The sequence below is a fragment of the Excalfactoria chinensis genome, chromosome 3 (assembly GCF_039878825.1).
Source record: "Excalfactoria chinensis isolate bCotChi1 chromosome 3, bCotChi1.hap2, whole genome shotgun sequence".
Taxonomy (NCBI): Eukaryota; Metazoa; Chordata; class Aves; order Galliformes; family Phasianidae; genus Excalfactoria; species Excalfactoria chinensis.
In genome coordinates this window covers 2,844,534-2,867,730 of record NC_092827.1, presented here as the reverse complement: position 1 = coordinate 2,867,730, position 23,197 = coordinate 2,844,534, and the positions used below count along the sequence as shown (strand labels likewise).

At 42.7% G+C, this 23,197-nt stretch overlaps 1 protein-coding gene across 1 annotated transcript in view; it reads left to right on the top strand.

Moving 5' to 3' along the window:
• PKHD1 (PKHD1 ciliary IPT domain containing fibrocystin/polyductin) overlaps positions 1 to 23,197 on the top strand; it is a 212,179-nt gene that overhangs the window by 120,389 nt on the left and 68,593 nt on the right. Inside the window, exons 49-52 of the mRNA XM_072332429.1 lie at positions 4,894 to 4,959; positions 6,717 to 6,836; positions 13,826 to 13,963; positions 21,628 to 21,741. Coding sequence (XP_072188530.1) covers positions 4,894 to 4,959; positions 6,717 to 6,836; positions 13,826 to 13,963; positions 21,628 to 21,741 — 438 coding nt within the window. The remainder of the gene's footprint in view (positions 1 to 4,893; positions 4,960 to 6,716; positions 6,837 to 13,825; positions 13,964 to 21,627; positions 21,742 to 23,197) is intronic.

Here is a 23,197-nt window from a genome sequence, read left to right as displayed (position 1 = left end):
CATACTCTGACTTTGGGAAGCACATCGCCGCACCGGTGGGGTTTCGACAGCTGCTTGTGTCCCGCTTCGTCCTAATAATTGTACATTCTGTCAGGGGTCAGCTTACTTTTGACCCCTCTGCCTTTGTGCCCGCTGGGACGCCTTTTAGGGTGAACGGCGGGGAAGTGGCGGGGCTGCGTTACATCCAAAATTAACGTCAGTAAATACGGATCAGATGCCAGCTCATTCACGGGCAGGCTACCAAATTCACACAAGGGGGGAAAAAAAGATGGAGGAGAAGGGGAGGGAAGGCCCTATGGAGGAGATATTGTTATTCAAACGAAGCGGGCAGCTGAGCAAGGCCACCTTGGCTCATGGATGACTTGGGCGTTGTGCACGCTCCCCCCCATCCAGAATTGCCCACTGACGTGCAAGTGTTTCTCTTTGGGGAAGAAAAAAAGAAGCCAGATACAAAAGGCTAGAAAATGTACCGTATGGAGAGGATTAAAGGAGTTAAGTTGCCTTGATGCGTTGCTTGCTCACACTTTTGTAAATGAGGCTCAGGCGTGGGACCATGCAGGGGGTGCTGAATGGGGATAAATCATTGTAATGGGGAGCATTGCTGTGATGTGGGGCACCTCTGCTGAGATCCTGCTGACAAAGGTGCCTGCTGCTACCTACATACGTCACCTCTGTTAACCAGTCCCTTTAAAAATAATCATTTCAGGCTAAGAAAAGGAATTGACATTCAAGGAGGGAGAGTCCAATATATCTGCTATGCTGAGTGAGGGGAAGTGAGGACTTGGGCCATCTGAGGAACTTGGGGAGGAATCCAGTCTCTTTGTCACCATCAGCTTTGCTCTGACACTGCTCAGTCTTCGTAGCATCGCCTTTTTTTCTCTGGGACACCCCATGTTGTGAGAGAGGTGCTTCTCAGTGATGGGCTTTGAATCGATGTGTGGTTTCCCACTGAGACAGGGGAGGTTTAGGATCTTAGGAGGAAGTTTTTCACCCAGAGGGTGGTGACGCACTGAACAGGTTGCCCAAGGAGGCTGTGGATGCCCCATCCCTGCAGGCATTCAAGGCCAGGCTGGATGTGGCTCTGGGCAGCCTGGGCTGCTGGTTGGTGACCCTGCACACAGCAGGGGGTTGAAACTGGATGATCACTGTGTTCCTTTTCAACCCAGGCCATTCTATGATTCTATGATTCCCAAACGCTGTTTCAGGAATGAGGCCTTCATGTGGAGTGACCACGCTGTATCAAAAAAACCCTTCTTGGAACAGGAAAGGTGGAAAGAAACATCACACTGTGGGACATCTGGGGTATTTTTAGGAGAAATGTCCTGTGTAAATGACAGTAATAACATTATGAGCTTTTTAAGTCTGTTACAAATACGAGCATATGGTACCACAGCGTGGGACTGCTCCTTGGTTAAGGTCTCTGGGCAATACTGGAATTGGCTGCGAACCAGAGAGATGTTGCTTCCTTTTTGTTCACTTTTGAAGTGTTTAAACCATTTTCTTTTGGAATAAAACAAAGCGGTGTCTTGCTCCATCTCTCCATCCCATTTTTTCCTTAGACACAGCTTTTACGGAGACAGGTCACCCTGCTGACTATGCTCATGTGTGAGTTGTTAAGAGGGCCCGAGGCCTGATCTCGTGTTACTGCTGTGTCAGAAGCAGGTCTGCAGTTTCCCTGGTTGTTCAAAAAAGATACAATTTGATTACACTTACTGTCTTTCTAAATTCCTAGAGAATGATCTCACTTCCAGTTTGCTCCGTGGGTTGTTGTAGTTACTTGGTGTAGGAGAAAAACAGACCCTTAAGAATGTTTCTAATATTAAAATACAAGGGATAAATGTATTTTTTCTTCAGCCTTATTGCTCAGGGACAAAGGGGAATCCTAGTTGAAGGGCTTGAAAATGGCATTAATATTTCTTTGAAGGCACTGTTATCCAGCCTGGTAAAATTCACCCCACACCCATTGTTTTGGATGGTCAGTTGTAGAAATAAGATAAAGAAATGCCTCCATCATCCTTTCAGCGATGTGAGTGTGTGATGTTTGTAGCAGGAATTTCATGGCTTCATCTTCATCACTAATCTGCTGCAAGCAGGAATCTGTCTCTATTCGCTCTAATACTTCTTTACATCGTTTCTCAGTGCAGTGTCCCCAGGATATCATGCTCCTGGGCATCTCCTTGAATGGTCCCTAGCAGAGGAAGGGCAAAAAATCCTATCCCAGGTTCTCCAGCTTCTAGAGGTGTGTCGTACCACGTTGTTGATTGTGGTGTCTGAGAGTTTTGATTTCCCTGTGATATATGTTAGCCCAATTGATGTTAAATAGCACAGAGGTGCTTGTTATTTGTTAGTCAGGGTATTGGAGCCATTTATCCTGGTTTCAGCCCTTCCTAATATCCACAGGCAAAATTCCCTGTCACTGCAAAGCTGATAAAAGAACAGGTTGCTCCTTCTTCGTGTTCACTCAAGGAGCCCTAAACCAGAGAAAAGTTAGTCAGGAAGGCCTATATTTATGATTCACAGCCCAAGCATCCAGGAAGAGCTGTAATAAGGCAGAAAATTGATGAGCCTTATAAAGGTTTTATACAACTAAACCCTGGAGCCTTATAACTGCATTTTGTGAAGAGTCACCTTAATTCAATGTTTACTAATGACGTCCTTTGTCTGTATTGCCTATATCCCTTCCTGTCCTGTACAGAAACAGTGATAACGTGCTCGATAGCAAAATGAAACAACCAGGAGAAGTATGTCACCGTGGTCTTGATGATTCTCAAGACCTGTAACCTGCTTCGATCACTTTTCAGGCAATGGAATGCGACAGGTTCATGCTCATTGCACTTCATCCTGAATCTAAGTTAAGAACTGTGACAGCAGTGGGGCTGGGGAGAATTCAGCCCCACATTCCTGCAACTCACGTGGAGGGTATAGATGGCCTATAATGGCTTGAGTTGTCGTGCTGTGTGGTTGGATGACACCTCAAATGTGAGAAGTTTTTGTTCTCTTCCCAGAAAATAGCTGTACCTTGTTAACCCTTCACAGGTCCTTTCTTCATTGGGTGCAGGATCTGAACCCTGGTATGAGGTCTATGTAGGATATTGAGCAGATTTTTTGTCCCATGAGAGAGAGAAGTCTCTTGCTTGCTATAGCATATCTCATCCCTAAGGAGTATGATAATATGGATGGATAGTTCTTTTGAGTTACCTCCAGTGACACTACGAGGGTCCACGCTGACTAACTTGTCATCATTTTGAATTAGGTGAGACATGTGCCTTCTGCAAGGGTTAATGTTGGAAGACGTAAGTACCCATAGACAAGTATTGTCTAAAAGCTGAATGAACTAAAAGCCAAAGACTTCAAATGAGTATCTGATCCAGCAGGTGGCAACCCTGCCCTTGGCAGGGCGTTTAGAAGTGGATGATCTTGAAGGTCCGTTCCCAGCCCAAGTCATTCCATGGTTCTGTGTTCCTATGGCCTTCGTGTTATTTTTCACCTTGTGGACACCCGAGGATGTGGTGATGTTCATTTTGAGCACCATGTGGTGGTTTGTGGCAGATTGGCTTTAGTGAACGTGGGTTAGACCACAGCTACCACTGGGAGAGAAGATGTCGCTGAGGAACGGGGCTAAGGCACCTGATTACTAATTAATCAGATATGAGAAAAACCTCATGGAATCAGTTTCTATTTAATTATGGAAGCCTCATTTGGCATAGGAGCATATGCTGCTAACTCAATCGAGTGCTTTCAACTGACATCAAATAGTAATTATCGGAAAGAATCAAGTTTTTTGATTATTCATACTAATTTATTGAACACTTAAAATTAATGAACCTCAGTTATTTTAAATTTGCTCAGCTGCACTGGGAGAAAAAGAGGGAGGTAGGGAAGGGCGATTCTCACAATTTAAAAGTACAGAGACTTGTTTAAAGATAAAATAAGTAAATTACAACACGGCATGAAATCCCTTCGGTGGGTTGATATGTGTGCAGGAAAGTTGGCCTAGAGTGTTCTAGAATCGAGGAAAGTTCTGACAATGGCTTTATTTATACAATTCTCCTACCCCCCAAAATTCTTCCAATGGCATTTTTAGGGTCACCAGAAGGGGCTGGGCACTCTAAAGGAGATTTATCTGTTTGGCAGAGTGCTTCTATTTTAACCTACGATTGTTCCAGTCTGGTGACTGAAAGGAAGTGCCTTTATATGCTACTGGAGACGAAGAAGAGGTAGCCTTTCAGCTGGCTCTGAAGCAGTTTTCTTCTGCTCCTCTTAGCTTGCTTTGCATTATCCTGACCCCTCTCCTGCTGACAATATACTGGCAGAAAGGTTACAACTGTGATAATTGCTTCTGACCTCTTTTCACAGTACAGAACACAGGGTCCCTGTCTTCAGTCTATAAAGTCTGACTAATTAAAGCATCTCTTTTAGATGCCAGATTTGGTGGGGGGAGGAGTCAAAACCAAACTACAAAACAAAAGCTGTAATTTGTTGCTCGATCCAGTTAATACATTATGCATTCAATGGTGTAATATTGCTTGTGTTAGTGGAACTGCTGTGGATTTATAGTGGGATAAATGAGATTCATGTTCCAGCCTAGAATCTGTGATTGTTGAATGTTTTCTTTTAGCTGTTTCTAATGAGTTGTCTTGAGACCCTTAATATCTGCAAATTAAAATGCAGTTGTTCACTCCCTTCTCCAAATACAAAAATAAAATAAAAGACAAAAATGAGTTGGAAAAAAAAAAACACCCACGTGGTTGTTCCTAAAAAGTCTTTGTCGTTAGAAGTGTAAAACGTTGTCAGAAAGCCTTGTATAGCAATTCGCTTTGCTGCGAATGTTTGCTGTTGGTTTGGTTCATTTTTAAGGCCGTGTTTTGACTCCCTGCCATTCTCTGTGTTCAGTCACAGGAGCTGACTTAATTCAGTTCGAGCTGAAAGAGAAGGAAAGAGCCCCTTCACCTACACCAGGTGCGTGAGTCTGTGTTGGAAAGGTTCGGTCTGGGAGTCGCACCATTTCCTTTTTACTACTTGTTCACAACTATATTGCTGCATTTCACTTCAGTGTTTTGTACATCTATCAACCCAACAGGGGCTCTTGGCATTCATTTAAGCATTTCATTGAGCCGTATCTACCATTGCTCGTGATAAATGTGCGATTCCACATTATAAAAGACCATAAACTTTTGTTAAGAAATGCCACGGAAGATCAGGAAGGTCACGGGAAATGTGAGAGTACAGTGTATTTTAGTGCTCTGCAGTCATCTTAGTGTAATAGTCTGACATTACTGCACAGTTATACACTGAGCCAGACAGCATAATACACCGGAGATGGGGGAGACCTCCAAAACTGGATCTGAGTTTCATAGCCGCCCTGCTGTTTATTATCAACAATAATCATTTATGGAGCAACAGGGCTTAGAGATTTGTTACAGAGCATTTTATACCTGAACAGATAAGTAAAGGAATACCCAGCCTTCAAGAGCTGATCCTGAGTTTCATTTCACTGTATGCTGGCAACAGAGTTGTTCTTCTCCGCAGTGCTCTGGAGTGGTTTCTAATCCACCGCATGTAGACGCGAGGTTGCCCCTATGTTTTCAATGATGTCTGATGAAGCTCCCCTCATGTTAAAAAAGTTTCAGTCAGAGGTAGGTGCTTGCAGAGGCCTCCAGAGGGAGGCCCAGTCTGCGTTAGTCTGGGACATGAGAAACCGTGTGTGTGCAGGACTTCCCCGAAGGCTTTCCTTCCTCTGCTGATGGCACAGCAAGCTTAAGCAATTAATTTGTAAGACTGGCTCATTAGCTGTCTAAAATGCAGGCACAAGTACCTACACTTTGTGAATTTTATTTCTCCCAGTGTTTTCCTGATGCTGCTGAGACTCAAAAGTTTCCCTTTGGGTTAAGCTGAACATTAAAAATAAAACTTTGTAGGAGTTGCTTCGTGTCCCAGTTAAGCTGGTGTTCCACCACAGGTCTTTGAGACCACATGCACAGCATTGCTTTTCTATGGGCTAAAAATCTTGTGAGAGTTAATTACTCGTTTACAAGAAAAAAGTGCATAATTTAGTATACTCCAGGAAGTCAGTCTGTTTTCTACAACACTGGTGAAAAAAAACGTGTGAGAAGAGTTGATATTTTTTTTTGGGTAGAGTTCTTTGGCACTTTTATCATCTGGTATTGCCACTAAAGAAGAGGTGACTGGCTTGTATCTTTCCTTGTTCACTTTAACTTTGTGTTCAGAGTGCTCAGAAACCTTGGATGATGTAAGTAAAAGTAATCATAGAATCACCAAGGTTGGAAAAGACCTCTAATTAATCCGATCCACCTGTCCACCTACCACCAGTATTTCCCCACTAAGCCATGTCCCTCAGGACAACATCTAAATGTTCCTTGAATACCTCCAGGGACAGTGATCCAACCTCCTCCCTGGGCAGCCTGTTTCAGTGTCTGAACACTCTTTTGGAGAAGAAATGTTTCCTAATGCCCAACCTGAACATCCCCTGATGCAACTTGTGGCCATTCCCCCTCATTCTGTCACTAGTTGTATGGGAGAAGAAGCCATTCCCCACCTTGCCACAACTCCTTTTAGGTAGCTGTGGAGAGCGATAAGGTCTCCCCTGAGCCTCACTGACAAAAGGAGAATGGTAATGCCACAGATGCTTAACTATCTTAGAAATGATAACGCTCTCAGCGAGTGAAAACAGTAATTCTCTCTGTCCTCTTTTGTAGATCCTTCTGATTCCGTCTTGAAATGGTCGCACCCGGAGACATGGAAAGATGTGGAAAAAGGCTGGGGTGGATTCAATGGCAGCATCCCAGGTCCAGGAGAAGATGTCATCATCTTACCCAGTAAGGACGGAAATTATGGTGTTTAATTTCTGTAATGGTGCTTATATCTCAGATACGGATACAGCATGCGTTCTTTGTCACCAAGGTCCATTCTAGTGTCTGCAGCATCTGATCACGTTGGTCACTTGACTACAGTAACAAGTGTGATTTTTGGAACAGAATAATGTTTTCTGCTTACACATGCAGGTAAACACACAAAGTGTTACTCGTGCTGATGTTTAGGCTTAAATATATTCAGGGACTTCATTTTAGGAGCGGAATGATGGGTCCCAGAGCTCTCATCTCTTAGCCTACCTCTCTGTGTTTTGTGCAGGGAGGGTGTTTTACATTTCCACAGTTGTACCACCTTCCATATTATTTCTTATTGCAGTTCTTGGTGTCGGTGATAACCTCTCAGTCCATTTGCCACGAGTGCCTCCCGGATGTTTCAGTTTCTGTCTGTTTTTCAGCCTCAAACTTCAGTTACATTTAAATACTGACTCAGTTTACAGTTTCACTGCATGAATGAGCTTCTGTATTCTAGCAAAGATGTGATGCAGCTTGCAGCAACATTTGGAGGAGAAAACTTGTGATAACCTTTTTACATGAAAGCTGACCCTGATCTGGTCAGGAAGTTAAACTAGATGAGCATTTGAGGTTCCTTTCAGACTGAATTATCTTATGACCTTCTGAATGCTGTGAATCTGACGTACTCTGAGACCTGGTCCTTCTCCCTGTTTCTGTGATGGCTTTTAAGTCTGTGTGCCTACCACAGTTCCACATCTGGAAATAGGGGTAATGCTGCTCCTCATCCCTTATTCTTCCACGTGTTTTTGGCATACGAAATCAATGTGGGAAAAAGTTTCTGTTGTTGTGTGCTGATATTTTGGTGGGGAGTATAAATAGCAGCTTGGTCTTAGTTATGTATCTTTAAGTCATCAGTGTACTAAGAACAGTCTAACAGCCTTTAGACTTGTGTGTCTGGGAGCTAAGTGCTGGGAAAACTAGGAGGGAAGAGAAGAGGTCTCAGTGAACTGTAATCAGTTTGGAGTTTCTCATTTGCTGAGACAGTTGGAAGGTCTGAAAAGGCAGACAGAAGGTCTGCTGATCTCTCCCTACACTGCAAGGTCGGCAGTGGCTTAGACCTCAGAGCAGCTATCTGTCCTTTAGAGCTGGAAGTTCTTTGGGGAGATCTTCCAGTTGTGAGGATGATTGACAATATCAGTGGTCATAACTGTGCCAGGTGGGGTTTAGGTTGACTATTAGGAAGAATTTCCTCATGGAGAATGTGGCTAAGCACTGAAATGGGGAGCCCATTTCTGGAGGTGGTTTATTTTGAAATATACTTACGATTTGATTTTTTAAAGCTAAAAATGTGTCCCTGATGACGTATTTGCCAGTTCTGTGGTACGGAGGTCTCAGATATCCAAGGACATTTCAGACTGGGCTAAATGTCTAAATTAATTTACTATGATTGGTGTTTAGGCACTTTGTTCTTATCAGATGACTTAGTTCAAGCATCATAAAGTGCATCCTGATCCGCATTTCTACAGACTACATTCAGGTGTACCTGGAGAGAAGAGCAGAGCTTGCCATTAATGTATGTCCTCTAAACCGTTCTTTGGAGGTCTGTATCTATTTCCCTTGTGTGTATACACAACACTGATATGAAGAAGCACAAGGGTGCCAGTGGTAGTGGAGGCCTCTGTACTGACATTAATTGATTATATAGTGTGTGCTCGGACAGGCACAGGAAGCAAATTGCAATCTACACAGAGATAGAAGATGATAGTAATTAGGAAAGCTTGGCTAAAGGTTTGGAGTTTCATTGTTCTGATTAGGTTAGCAAAGTGGAAACTTGTTGCTGAGGTTCTGGTGGTCGTTTGCCGCATTGCACATTCACCTATGAACAAACCACTTCTGTGTTTCCTGCAAGTGTCAGTGTAATCCTCTTCCTAGAATGTCTCCTTTTGAGCTGCCACATGAGATATTGACTGTGGCCTTTGCAGCATACCACAGGGCTCTGTCTACACGACTAAACTGTGCCTGAAGCATCGCACACTGCCCACAGCCCAGCCCAACTGATCTAGTTCTAGAACTGGAAATAAGACTGCTGCATCAGCGTGCTGATATACCAGAACTAATTAGCTCTCCTGAGAGGCAAAGCTCATTAGCTTAGGCCTGTTGCTGTGCAATGTGGCCTTACAGTCTTTGGGGTCAAAATTTAGTGCCTGAGTGGGATTAGACGCTGGGAGCTTGCAATTCTGAATTGCAATGTTCAGCCCCTCAGAGCAGGGTGCTCCACTGCGGGCAGTGAAACTGTCTGCCCTTCAGAGGAGCTTTATTGGGTAGAAAAAGCACAGCAAAGTGTTTAACAGATGAAAAGAGGGAAACGATATGTAAAAATGGTAGGATTGGTGAACAGGCATAGACTGTGTCCATCTTACTCCTATCAGTGATAATAAACACCTTGGCTTCTATCACTACAATTGAGATGTGTGATTAGCAGACGTGCAGAAACCCTTCTCCTCACCTTTCCATTTTTGGAATTGATCTTCTGCTTTAGTCCAAGAATATCAACACAAGTATGAACACAAGTTTGTCCATCACCTGAACACCTCTTGAGAGAGAACTACTCTATTGCTCATCTATCTTTTCTGATTACCCTCTCCTTCCTTCCTGCTTTATTTCTCCTCTCCCTCCTCATTCTTTTTGGCTTGGAGATGCTGAAACCTGTATTGACTGTGGGAGCTGATGGTGTGCAATGTCTTAAATTGGAATCATAGCCATTATTGGTGTGACAAGAGCACTGTCTGGCTCAAATGAAAGCACCTAAAATGTGATTAGGCAGGAATTTTCAGTCCGTTTATCATACCTTGCTTTGCTGCCTCAACTGGGTATATGAGTTTCCGGTTGCAAGAAATGCGAGGTCCTTGGGAGATCCAGAATTTAGAATGAAATCATTAAGGGCTGTTTAGTCATCGCATTTTATGTATGTTTCCCTTCTCATTTCACACAGTGATAGCATGCCCCTCTGGATCCCTCTGTTTCCCTCTGCTCCATCAGGGCTGAGGATGAGGGTGCCCAGCACCATGGCCAGGGGCTGCGGAGGATCCCCATTGAGAAGCCTCTTTTAGCTACTCCCAATTATCTGTTCTGGAAGCTATCCATGATGATTCTCAGCTTGAAAGCCAAGTCCTGGGCCTGTTTCTGATATTCTCTGCATTACTGGGTCGGTCCTCTCAGCCCTGAAAGAACAGTTTTCAAAAAAGCAAGTAATGGGTGTTCAGGTCTTATTTCTAGTGCATAGAAGTGCAGTGGAGGACGTTGGTCTAGGCCTGACACAGTGCTGAAATCTCTGAGCGAATCTGATGGGTTGGAAATAAGGATGAATATGAAGCTCTTCTGGTTTTGCCCCAATTGAAAGCATTGGTGGAACTCAGAAGATCTTGCAGCAGAGGTGGGTCCCTCCTGTGAAATTAACTTTTAGTGCTGGAGTGCTGCAAGTCTCCTCGGTGTCTGACCCCCCTGCAGGTCTAAGTCTATTCCAGCTGGATAACTTTGGCTGCCTGAGTGTGTGTTGTTATCTCCGAACATTCACCTGCATCCGTCCAGCAGTGACTTCTTGCATTCACCAAACAGGCTTGGGCAGCCTCTGCACCTTGAAAAACAAGCTGGAGGAGTTTAGTCATGCTGGTCTGGAAGCATTAGCTTCTCAAGCCCTTGGATTTTCAGGGCTTTGGTTTATGGTTTTCAGTGTGACACACTCCTGACGCAGCGCACTCGGGGTTGGAAGGAGAATGTGTTATAATTCCAGCCGATGGAATGCTGTTTTGAAGGGTATTGGTATGATATCATGTAGCCTCTGGCGATTTCTTTTTCTTCCTCTTCCTCTTCTTCTTCTTCTCTCTCTCTCTTTTTTTAGTGGTGGAATTCACTTTGTTATTCATTTTCTGATTTTGATTTTCTTTGAACTTTTTCTGTTTGAAGAGATGAATGCTGGAGTACTGTATCTCATATAATAGCTCTTCTGTTGTGCCTGATTTCCATTCAATGGCATGCTATGGTGTTTTATAGTGCAGTGCAGTTGATCAAAGGCATTTTGTGTCAGTGCTGGAGTCATTAGCGAGTTCTCAGTGTGGTACATCTGAACATTAAGACTGTAGCATACCTGTGAGCTTTTGTGTAGAAGAAAATATATGGATAATGAAATGTAGCCCTGTTTTCAGGCTTGAACTATCACTTTCTAAAAGCGGTTGCTTGCTATTATGAGAATGTCTTCATTGGAGAATAGCCGCTCAATTTTGTCATTCAGTGAAAGTAAATCTCTTGAGCTCAGTGACTGAAGGGTTATGATTTTAACCCCTTTGTAGCCATTTCCTTGTGATACGTGACTGAGCATATTCTGTACGGACTGTGTTCATCCTGAAGCCTCCCTTGAATCTGTTTGTCTTTCTCAAGCGTGCAAGATCCTGTTTGGCTGTGAAGGAGCCTTCTGTTGTCTCTACAGAGCAAGGTTTCCCCCCTCTGAGAGCTTCACACCCCAGGCATCACACCCTGTGGCTCCATTCAACTGAGGAAACCCCAGGTTTTCAGAGATGTCTCAGAATGGGAGAATTTCATATAATCATGTTTCAGGGCTCACATGTAAGATGCTACAGTTACAGAGCAGCAGGCATTTCCTTTAGGAAACCTTTTTTAGAAGAATGTGCAACTCAGCAAAAAATACCTGTTCAAGACAGGAACCTGACATATAAATAGTATGCCTAGGAGCCTTTCTTCTCCTTGTAAGACTGTTTCAGTCTGTGTTTGATGAATATACTTATGGCCTTTGTCAGCTGCAGCTTTTTGCCACATTCTCGAGCTGTGATTTCACAAACTAGATACCCGCTCTGTCTGAGAGATATCATTTTAACAAGATCTTTCCCCTTATTCTCTTCTCTCTGTTTCGTATCCTCACATACTGTGCTTCTCAGCTCTGCAGGGCATAGGACTGTACCTGTCCTGTAAAGAGATTATAGACAGGAGTTTCTTCATGCCTATGAAAATAGTGAGTACTATCAGCATGAGATTTGGGGGAAAAAATGTTGCACTTGCATTTGCTCTGTAGAGAATTATTACATCGGAATGCTCTGAGAATGTCACGTGCTTGAATGATGCTTCAGCCTGAGGATGCAGGGATTCTTTTTGAGATGGGATGTTCTGAGTGACCGTGCATAGAATCATAGAATCATAGAATTACCCAGGTTGGAAAAGACCTTGAAGATCATCTGCACTGCTTGGCATAGGCTTTGAGAGTAGAGCAACCACTGTGTCCCTTGTCGTGATCCAGAGAGAAAGAAGGTAAAAAAAAGGAGTGGAAGAGGTGGGAAGACTGAATTACAAGGACAGTGTATGAAGAAAGGATGAGCAAACCTGTAAGCAGACCCAGGTCCCCCGTGCATGCGGTGGTTCCCTCTCCCCACACACCTGTGGCACATCAGGACTGCAAAACCAAAGGACCTGGGCATGCTAACACTGAAACAACCTTCTCATATTGTTGCAGTCCCCTTCTGCGTGTGCTTTGTGTAGTTTTATGTTTCCTGCAGGTAGTCTAAGAGGAGTTAACAAACCTTCACACTTTATGGCTCAAGTCAACCACTAATCCCATGTTTCCAGGAGAAGACTTTACGCTTTCTATTACATGGTCATTTCTTTGTTTGTGTGAAGAAGGTGCTAATGGCTTTGTCAGGAGCAAAACTGTTAACATTCTGAAGACGCTGCATGTCAATAGGAGTTTCAGGTGGCCCATTCACACTTCTTTGTCAAAACCCCTAATTCCTCCTGTTTTCTATAGCTGTGCCTCACAATAAATGGGCATGATATCAAAGGAAGGCCACAGGAAATCTCCGAGTAGGATTTGGCAGCTGCCCTTACGTTGACAATATAAATTTTCTGCAAGTTACTTTTATAATGCCACAATCCTACAGGGGACTTCTGCTTCACATTAACACTTTGAATGGCAGCGTCTCATCAAAACCTTCTGCTCCTTCCAAGGGGCATCTTCCATCTCTGAGATGCACCATCCCAGGAAGCCGCTACTCTTGTTTGATAACAAGAAAACTGCAGTTTAAGGGTCTGAGGTGGTTTTTAGTGCAATCAGCTGAAAACCTCCCAGTGACATTAAAGAACATCGGATGTGTCCTGAAGGGGGAATTCACCTCTGTGTGGTGGGCTACCGTTATAGTACGTGCTGTTTAAGTCCTAATCATGCCCTACAATGAAAGCTTAGTTGGATGGCTCACCGACTTACATTTGGGAGGCAGCAGTGATGTCAGTGTGCTCATCCAACGACAGTCCAAAATTAACAGAAATAAGATTGCTTAGGAAATCATGATCTGATCTTCAGTGATATCCAGTACTGCAATGTACTTTTAATATAAAGCTTGGTCAAAGTGGGGATCAAGGAATTTGGAAATGGGGCCAGAAGTGACTCACGTTTCTTTCTTTGACCTCAAGTAGCTGAGGGAACAATGATTCCCCTGGTTTCTGTCAACCAATTAATTAATAGGGAATACAGTTGTTTTTCACTTCATTCATTCTTGTTCTCTGCAATATCATGTGGGAAAAATACTGTCTGGACAGCTTGAATTATTCGCACTGTATTGTATTAGTTGATCAAGGTTTATTTTCTTAAGCAGAACCAGACTCACCCAATGAGGTTGGCATGTCTCCAACTTGCTGCCATTCATATCCATTCTTAATGTTCAAATGTGACATTTGATGAGACTTAAGCATGCAAACATGAATATAATATTATAACTATTATGTTGTCACTCATTTATCGGATTAAATTCATGCCATGGAACCTCAGCTGCAGATGAAGCTCTGGCTGTGGATGTGGCACAAATGCACAAGCCCTGTTCCAGTGGTTCTAATAAAAAATTTAAATAATATCAAGAAAAGAAAATGTTTCAAGCTTCTCCACTTTCCTACTTCCATTCCAAACCACTTTCTGCTTTGTTTTTCAGACCGGACCATCCTGGTGGACACGGATCTTCCTCCTCTAAGAGGTCTTTATGTCCTTGGGACTCTTCAGTTCCCCACCAACTCCAGCAATGTCCTGAGTGCAGCCTGTATCGTGGTGGTGGGAGGTGCACTGAATGTGGGTAAGAGAGCAGCTTGTGCTGGGGATACCTGGAGTTTTATTTCTATTCTCTATGGACAAGGAAAGAAGGAAACCTTCTTGTTTAGAAACCTGCTAGTCATTCTATTGCCTCTTATCCCAGGTAATAGTGATGGGAGATGAGTTAGTGGCTTAAAGTTGTACCAGGGAATATTTGTGCTGGATATTAGGAAATATTTATTCTCAGAAAGGATGGTAGTGCATGAGTATAGGCTGCTCAGGGAGTGGTGGGGTCACCATCCCTGGAGGTGTTCAAGAGCCATGGAAATGTGGCACTGAGGGACATGGTCAGTGGGCATGGTGGGGGTGGGCTGGGGTTGGACTGATAATCTTTTCCAACCTGAATGATTCCATGATTCTACTGCTGCAGTAGCTGTCTGGGTGTCAGCAATGTGGACCCTCAGAATCCACATTAACTACACAAGGATTATCTGTTGCAACTAATTGCCCGTTCATTTAATAGCATCAATTGCACTGAAGTCAGTAGCAAAACTTCTGATTACATGATGGCTGAGATGTCGTCTGCTGCTTGTGAAAGTCCTCCCTACTTCAAGTGGGGCTGCTTCGTAAGGCAGTAGTTTTTCAGGACAGGTTCTTATTCAGTGTTCAAGCAGTTTTTGATGTCTGTGAGGCACTTAATTGTTGTAATAGAGATATTTAAAGCCAACACAAGCAAAAGGTGAGAAAGCATTTTGTCTGAAAATCTCTGCATGTCTTACATTTGGCACAGCTGGATTCAGAACATTTGTTCTTCTCAACCCACTGTGCTACCTGGCTCCTAATTCTAGTTCTTTCAGAGTCCCCACTATTACTGGGGCTGTCCCACATTACTTGCAATGGACAGGTTAAGGCTTTTCCACACAGAGGTTATTATGCAGTTCCCTTTAAATATCAAGGTTCCTAAAGCTGGGCATTGTATTTACTTACAGGAATCCTTAGGACTCTGGGATCACATTGTTGATCACTGTCTGACCTTTCTCAAGATTGGTTTCATGAACTTTAAAAAGATAATTTGTTTGTGAACTCCAGTATTTGTTTGTTGTTAATCTCAAGGGAGTGTTTAGTTAATGCAGCAGCAGCCAGAAGAGTTATTTTGCTGCCTCGTGTTTTCTATTGTAAAAGAAAAAAACAACAAAAAAAACCCAGGGTTTGAAAGCTAAATCCAGGAGGTTAATGTATCTATATACTTAAAAGACTCTCAGTCATTTCTTAGTTCCAATCTATGGTATTTTAAATGTGGTTTCATATTGGTTCTAAGAAAAAGCATGTGTTCGCTGCTAAAAAGCTTATTAAAAAACATTGAGGCACTTAGCTGCACAAAGTCCCCTCCAGCATATCTGTGACTAGTCATGACATTAAAAGCCAAACAGGTATTTGCAGCTGTTGAATCACGGTCCAGCTTCTTCTGGAGAGATGCCCTTGCTCCAGTTGGAGATGTGAAGAGGATAGGTGGGTAGAAACCTCAAGTTTCCAACATCTTTCACTGGCTTCTATGCTTGCTTCTAAAATTGAGATTGCATGTGTTTTCCCTTCCTCTTTCTCTTCCCATGTGTTCAAGGCCTAAAGGTAGCTTCTTGGAGCCCATCTGTCCAATCCTGGCTGTTCCATGCCTGAAGGAAGGTTCTGAAGCCCATCTGTCCAATTCTACCCCACCCTAAAGACACAAAGTAGATAATGAGACAGTTTAGTAAACAAATTTAATAGATGTGGACATCAACATTCAACACTGCCTGAGCAGGATCTGAGGTTGACATCACATGATTCAGTTTCCTCCCTGTTGTGTAACATCTCCATGTCCTGTTCTTGGCATAGGAATCTTTGGCCTTGTAGTTGCTGCAAATCCATTGGCCTGTGCCAAACCAACACTTTCTGGAAGCATGAGTATTTTGTTCACCTCAGCTGCTAGAGAAGGATGATAAGCTCTAGAAACACAACTTACTTGTACTCTGGTACCTGTAAGAGCACTTGGCATCTTATTCCAGGTACAAATAAACTAAGTCAGGTGGTTGAAACGTGACTGTAAGAAATTCAGTGACACTGGAAATATATAACAAAGGAAAGAGTCAGTGTAAGAGTGAAGCTTTTGAAACATCAACCAGATCCAAATCGGTTTAGCAACAGTCAGTTCTGTTACTAAAACAGTAATTTGTAGTGAAACTGGGATAAGAAGATACGGCAAAAGCTGGGAGATCAAAACTCCTGGGACCCCTTTGATCTTGGCGGGTCCATCATCTGTGCTTCAACATGTGGCATAATCCGTGGTCAGTGTCAATTACGATCAATACAATCACGGTGACTTTTGAGATGATTCATGCTCTGATTCATGCCCTCAGACTAACAAGAAGTAATGTGTGAGTCTTACCAGAGGACTTTCTTATCCATCTTCCCTATTACCTCAGTTGTGCGGGTGCCATATTCTTTAGTTGTGAGCTCAGAGACCCATCTAGCAGTCCCATTACATCCCTGTGCAGCTACACATGTTCAACTGAATGTGGAATACTGTGGACATACTGCAAGAACTTTTCAATTTTGAAAAGTTGATTGCATCGTCTGCATCTCCTTCGTTTCATCTCTCAGCTTTCATCTCTTTGTTCCCTTACCCTTTCCAAGCCATTGGTTTCTTTTAACAGATAGTATCAATCTGGGGCGGAGATTTGGTTTGCATGCTTAAGGCACTTACGTTTACATGTTACATGTGGACATCAGCCTGTCAGCTGCGTGCTTCTGTGGGACTGCTCAGTATGGTTATCTAGATGGGACTGCTCAGTATGGTTATCTAGATTGAAATGTAGCCTAAGCTGCACTGTCTGATCTTTGTTATCTCACATGCTCAGGGAACAAGGATTCACCTACATGAAGAAACCACAACATCGTTCATTGAATCATGGAATCATTAGATTTGAAAGTGACCTTTAAAGACCATCTGGTCCAACTCCCCTGCACTGAACAGGGACACCCACAGCTCCATCAGTGCTCAGAGCCCCAGCCAGCCTGACTTTGGCTGTCTGCAGGGATGGGGCATATGAATCTCCCCGGGAAGACAGTTCAGATGCCTAAATACAGGGACTTTGAATCACTTAAGGCGCACTTAGGTATCCCATCTGGCTCTGTTCTCTCATTGATCCATGTCTCCTATTGTCAGCCTCACATGGTGGATTTTAGGGGGTCTAGGGCTCTCAAATGGCGTTAGGTATCCATATTTTGTTGGCTGAATCTCACCCTACATCTCACTTATTCTTCATTCATCTCTCACTCTGGCTGCTGGCTGCAGCTCTCCCCATCTGCCTCTTATCTCTTCTGTTTGTTTGGCAGCAGCAGCTATAAGAGGCAACAAAACGATGCCTCCTTTGTACAGCTTCCTTGCATAGTGTAGTCTGGACATCTGAAGAAACAGCTTGTGAAGGATAACCAACACTACACACTGACCACAGATAAACATTCTACAGGTCTTCTGGCAACAATACACCACTGTTATCAAAATAGCTGGTCAGGCAGAGTCCAAGAAGTTTTGGATTTGGGAAACACAGAGCTTCTATTGGAGGAGGTCGCAGCGAGATGCTTAGCAAAGTCTGTTTACTGATAGAAGGGAGGGAGCCTTATCTCAGAGAATTCCTTGCTCTTATGTGCAACAGCTGTTGCAGAGTGTTATGTCGTAAATAAAAGAAAGGTTAGAAGACAGGAAACACCCACTATTCTGAGAAAGCATTGCATGGGATTTGCTGTGGAAAAATAGAGAAAAAAACATGAGAAATTGTCAAGAACATCTGGAATAGGAGCGAAATACGAAAACAATGGAAAATTCTTTTGAAATGCAACAGAAAACTAAATCCAGAACGAGTGAAAATCTGGGTAGAAAAAAAATACCCTTCTCTCTGTTCACTTCTTTTTTCTTTGCTCTTTTCCTGTGACATATATGGCATTTTTAAGTATTGTGCCGGTTCTCCCTGGGAGAACATCAATTTAGACCGTCTTTGTGGAAGTGCACACACCTGCAGTCAGGCTGGCATCAACATGGTGACCCCCATGTTCAAGGCCAGGTTGGATGGGGCCCTGGGCAGCCTGGTCTTGTATTAAATGTGGAGGTTGGTGGCCCTGCCTGTGGTGGGGGAATTGGAACTTGATGATCCTTGGGGACCCTTCCAACCCAACCGTTCTGTGATTCAATGATTCAGCATATGCTGGCATTATTCCTTCCTGAACTTTTCTGTGCTTCTCACCAAACAGTTCTGTTGGCTTCTGGTCGCAATTACCCTTTTCTCACCTCTCTGCCAGCTGTGCTTTATCATCTCACCTTATGATCAAGCAGGCTGTCGTCAAATTGGCAAGCCAATAAGGAGTATGGAATGGGATCCATTTATGTGCGTCTGATATGCAGGATGGGTAACTTGAGAGCTCGATGTGACTTTATGTAAGGCTTGCTCACCACAATAAAGCGGTGCAAGTAACTTGAAGTTCTCACATCCAGAGTTCAAAGACAGCACTTAAACCCTGATCCTTCACATGTGTGTTACAGAGTTGATGATCCCTGTGTCTATAGAAACTCTTTTTTTTACCAAAATGACTTATTACAAAAGCTGTGATTTCATAGGACAGTTATTTCATATGATGGTGAAAGTTATCCTACCCGGTGACTTTTGTGCATTAACTGCTTTGGGTTTTCCTTTGAGTAAGCTGAGGGAGCTTTTCAAGACCTGTTTTATCACATTTTGAACGTTCTTCACTTTCTCCCCTATATTTTTCACTTCCAAATTATTGCTGTGTTGGCCGGCCCTTTTTCCCCCCATGTGTGGCAGCTTTGCTGTGTACTTCCAGTCCCTTGATATGCCTTTGGGGCACTGACAAATTGTCACATACCACAGTGGTTGCAGGACCATACAGACCTGCTTGAGCTAAAGGTGCTATTTTAGTCACTCAGCCTGGAAATGAATGTGTCTCATATTCTTGTCGCACCGATGTAGTTTGCTAGTCAGAAAGTTTTGTGCTGCCAAGACTTGGGGAAGCCAATTATTATCCTATCATACCTATTATCTTTATCAACTAAACCTGTAGTCTCATGAGAAGGTGATAACAAGGTAGGATGTTACAGGACCTATTTTCTATTCAGCCACATTGATTGGCGTTAATTATATCATTCCCCTTTAATGATTTATTAATTGTGTTGGACATTCCATTTTTATTTTTATTTTTTTTCCCCTAGAATCGATGTCAAGTTGACAGGGCCGTAATTACCCGGGGCTCTCACTTTTATCTTTCTTTCTATTGGCACAATATTAGCTTTCTTCAAGTGCTCTAAGACATTGTCAGTGATCCAAATGGTCCACCTTATCAGTTCAGTGAGTTTCCAGGCCAACTCTTTGCTATTCCTTGCATTCATGTTACTTACACTCGTTGACTCAAAACTCTGAATGGAAATAAGCAATGTTGGGATTATTTTTCTTCTAAATATTTAGAAAACAAAGCAACTTTTTCTAGGCGTAGACACCTCCTACATTCTTTTATGTAATGTACTGTTAACAGTTTCCAGGCAGCCAATCATTCCTATGAACATCATCTTCCACTTCTGGGTTTGTTTTTGAAGGATTTAATGCAGCGATGAGTAACGGTGCATTTTTATTGTAGCTGCTTTGTTTCTCACTCTGATTTGAGAGCGAGATTTTAACAAGAGCAGCATTTCCCTAAAATATTGCCGTGCTTTTTTAACATTAAAAAAAAAGACAAATTTTAGCTATACGTAGATATATTTCTTTTTAAAGAGTCACAACTTCCAATTCAGGCCTTTAAAGTTCACATTTCCAAACATTTCTCCGTGATTGTTCAGCCTGGAAGCCCACTTAAAAATGGTTTTAAAATCAAGCTGAGAGCTGAGTATATCACAGAGCCATTTTTAATTGACTTAATTAGAAAAAATATTAAGCTCTTTGTAACCAGCAGTAATATAATAACACTAGTGATAACATGAATAATAGTTCACAATGATAAAAACGCCCCACTTGAAAGGGTTGTCATTATGAGTTGGAAAAGGTAATTGTGGATAAGTTCATAACATCAGCATTAAGTTCCCTAAATATTTTCGTTGAGTCTTTCTTGGGTCGTCATTGTAGCTGATAACTTCATCACTGGGGCAGGGTTGACCTGAGGACCGGGGAAGGTATGTTGAGGGTGAGTATTTCAAATCACAACTTGCTGGGAGGGTGAAGCCAGGAAAACAATCATCCTGGGTACAAAAATAGACACAAATGTCTGCGTAACTCTTCTGCAGCTCTAGCTGGATGTTTGCTTAACCTAGTGCATCAGTGATGAAAGCCCTTGTTGCATGTTTTCCCCTCTGAAACCAGTATTTGTCTATGGGAGATATAAAGGAGTTGAAACAAGAGAGTCAGAGATGAGTTGGATGGATGATGGGCACTGTATGTTTGAATTCCCTCCCTGTCCCCGCAGCAGAAAGAAGCTCACTGGGGTGAGATGTGCTGGATGGGGAGCGTGCAAGTCTTGTGTTATTGGCCTTTTATCCTTATAAAACTGTGCAGTGAATTTAAATGCCCTCAGATATCAGTCAGTCAGTGCTGGGGAACAATGAATTTATTTATTGATTTCAATTAATCTTAAAACACTCTTTAAAAGGAATGTTTCTGCAGGATACAAAATCAACTATCTTTTCCAAACTGGTAATTTTTGAATATTAAAAGAACATGACAGGCCAGCTAATTTTGTACAGATATGTATATATTTTTTAGTTCTACATCTGCCGCAGTTTTCTGTTGCATAATTGATTTAATCTCTAATTTTAAAGGAATGCTGAACTCTTTTACTGGACCCCGCATACATTTCTCCAGGGCAAAAACTGTCCTACTTTTTCCTCCCTAGTATCTGTTTAATGTTGGGCCATTTTCTTCTGAAACTGTAAACTACCCTTGGTGAAATAAATGAAGTCACAGTTGGAATACAGTTTACTGTACAGACTTATTGCAAGATAAGAGCAACATCACACACACCAAAACTTCTTGGGTGTTTTCTTCTCCCCTCTGCTAATAAAGTCTTTCAGTTGGTTTGAAAGGCTGTTTTTAGCCATCCTGGCTGCAGAATGGGAACGGTTATCTTGGAATTGGTGAAGTTTGAAATGAACGGAAAGGGAAAGATGGGTGGGAATGTTCAGTGATCAGAGAGATGAATGAGAACCTCCTGTCTTCACACACTCATTGCTTGACCTTGGGCAAACCCTTCTGGGACTCTACATTTGGATTCAGCTCTCCATTCACTCGTAATTTAGGCACTTAACTAAAATGCCTGAGTTTGGAGCAGTCTCTCCAGGCTGCCTACAAAGTCAGTGGAGATGCAGCCACTTCCAGGGGGCAATTCAGGCCATGTAGGATGTGTGTGAGTCACCCAATGAAAGAGCTTTTCTTTCTCTCCTTTGACTCCAAGGAGAGCCTGGGGCATGCATGCTCCTGAGTTAAGGGATGTGGGCAAAATGTTTCCACACAGACAGGACTGGCATTTCCCATGTTCAGCTTAGCTCTCAGAGGGACCTCTGGCAGGAAGCAAGGTGCATGGAAACCATTTCCATGAGACAAGGGAGAGCAACATTTCAGCGTCTCAAAGCAATTAATACCTTCGTTGTGGGTTGTTGCTGTTTTCTCTTTATTTCAGGTTCTTTTCAATGTCCTCTAGAAAGGGATTCAAAGCTGCTGATCCTTCTTCGGGCATCTGAAGGGATTTACTGCGATCATCTGGAGGAAATAAATGTCCACCCAGGGAATATAGGTATGAGACAGGGGTATAACTCTTTATAGGATACCGGTCTTAGGCCAAATCTGCTGTTGTTGATACTATTACTGTGCCATACAAAACATCTTACAGAGGTATATCCATACTTTCGAGGTAAAACATTTACCAGGTCAGTTCCTAAAGTTTCTGTGGAGTTTCTGTTTGGACAGTGAGCAAAAAGATGTCCAGTTTGGAAGTCTTTACATAAGAAATGACAGGATGATCTTCGAGGTCTTTTCCAACCTTGATAATTCTGTGATTCTGTGATGTGCACAAAGGTTTGGTCTTGACTTGCCAGTAGTTAGGTTCTAAAGTAAAGTAGCCTTGCAGAATGGAGAGAAGTGTGTAATGGCAGAGGGTGTTCTGTCTCACTCTTTTAGGATGAAACAAATTGTCCTCAGAGCCTCTACTGATGAGGTTTAACTTGTATCATTCGTTCTTGAATTCCTAACTTAAGTGAGATGAGTTACATCCAAGAGATGCTGGCTACAAATACACACATTTAAATACAGACACTGAGACCCACAGGATTGACTGAAAAAGGTCAATGTTTAGATGTTGCATCTCCTTATATGATTAAAGAAATATTAACTGGTTTGGTTTACATGTTTTTTACAATATTAGAATATTGTCCCTGCAGGCATTCAGTCTGGATGTGGCTCTGGGCAGCCTGTGGTTGGCGACCCTGCACACAGCAGGGGGTTGAAATGAGATGATCATTGTGGGCCTTTTCAACCCAGGCCATTTTGTGATTCTGTGGTTGAAAGACTTAACTCATTGGTCGACTTTTGTAGAAATTCAGTTCCACGATCAACAGCAATGTCTATGATTTAGATTTATAGAATATTAGAGCAATTTGGAGAGAAATGAATAATCAATCAGACCCCACAATCTGCATGTGATAATGACAGTGAGAAACTTGCACACACTGCAAACCTAGCAAATGAGTAAGTGGAATGTTCAGGAGACAAGACAGCAACTTAACTTACATAGGAAATTAATTCTGAAAGGTTTTTAGGCTCTAAAAACCTCGGGTGAAGTTTAGCTGTGGTGAACAACATGACTTCTTATCATTTTTTAGGGCGAGACAAGCAGACCGATACACTGCTGCAGTTTAACGTGTTATCATAAATCAAATAAGACTTCCTAACTGTCCATCCTATCATCGTAAACCACTACAAATGAAGTGTCATAGGTATTTTTTTGTGGGATAACCTGGGTTGCATTACCAATTCTTGCCACTGTCTTCTTTAGGTCTGTCATGACGTGGACTATAGTGACTTAGTGAGCATGGTGGTCATGGGTTGACAGTTGCACTAGATGTTCATTGTGGCCTCTTTCAACCTTAATGATTCTGTGGTTCTGTGACATAATATGTCATGAAAAAGTTGTCCAAGAGGGACATTAACCCAAGCACTAAAATGGAGGCCAGCAAAACCTTTCTTGGCTTTAT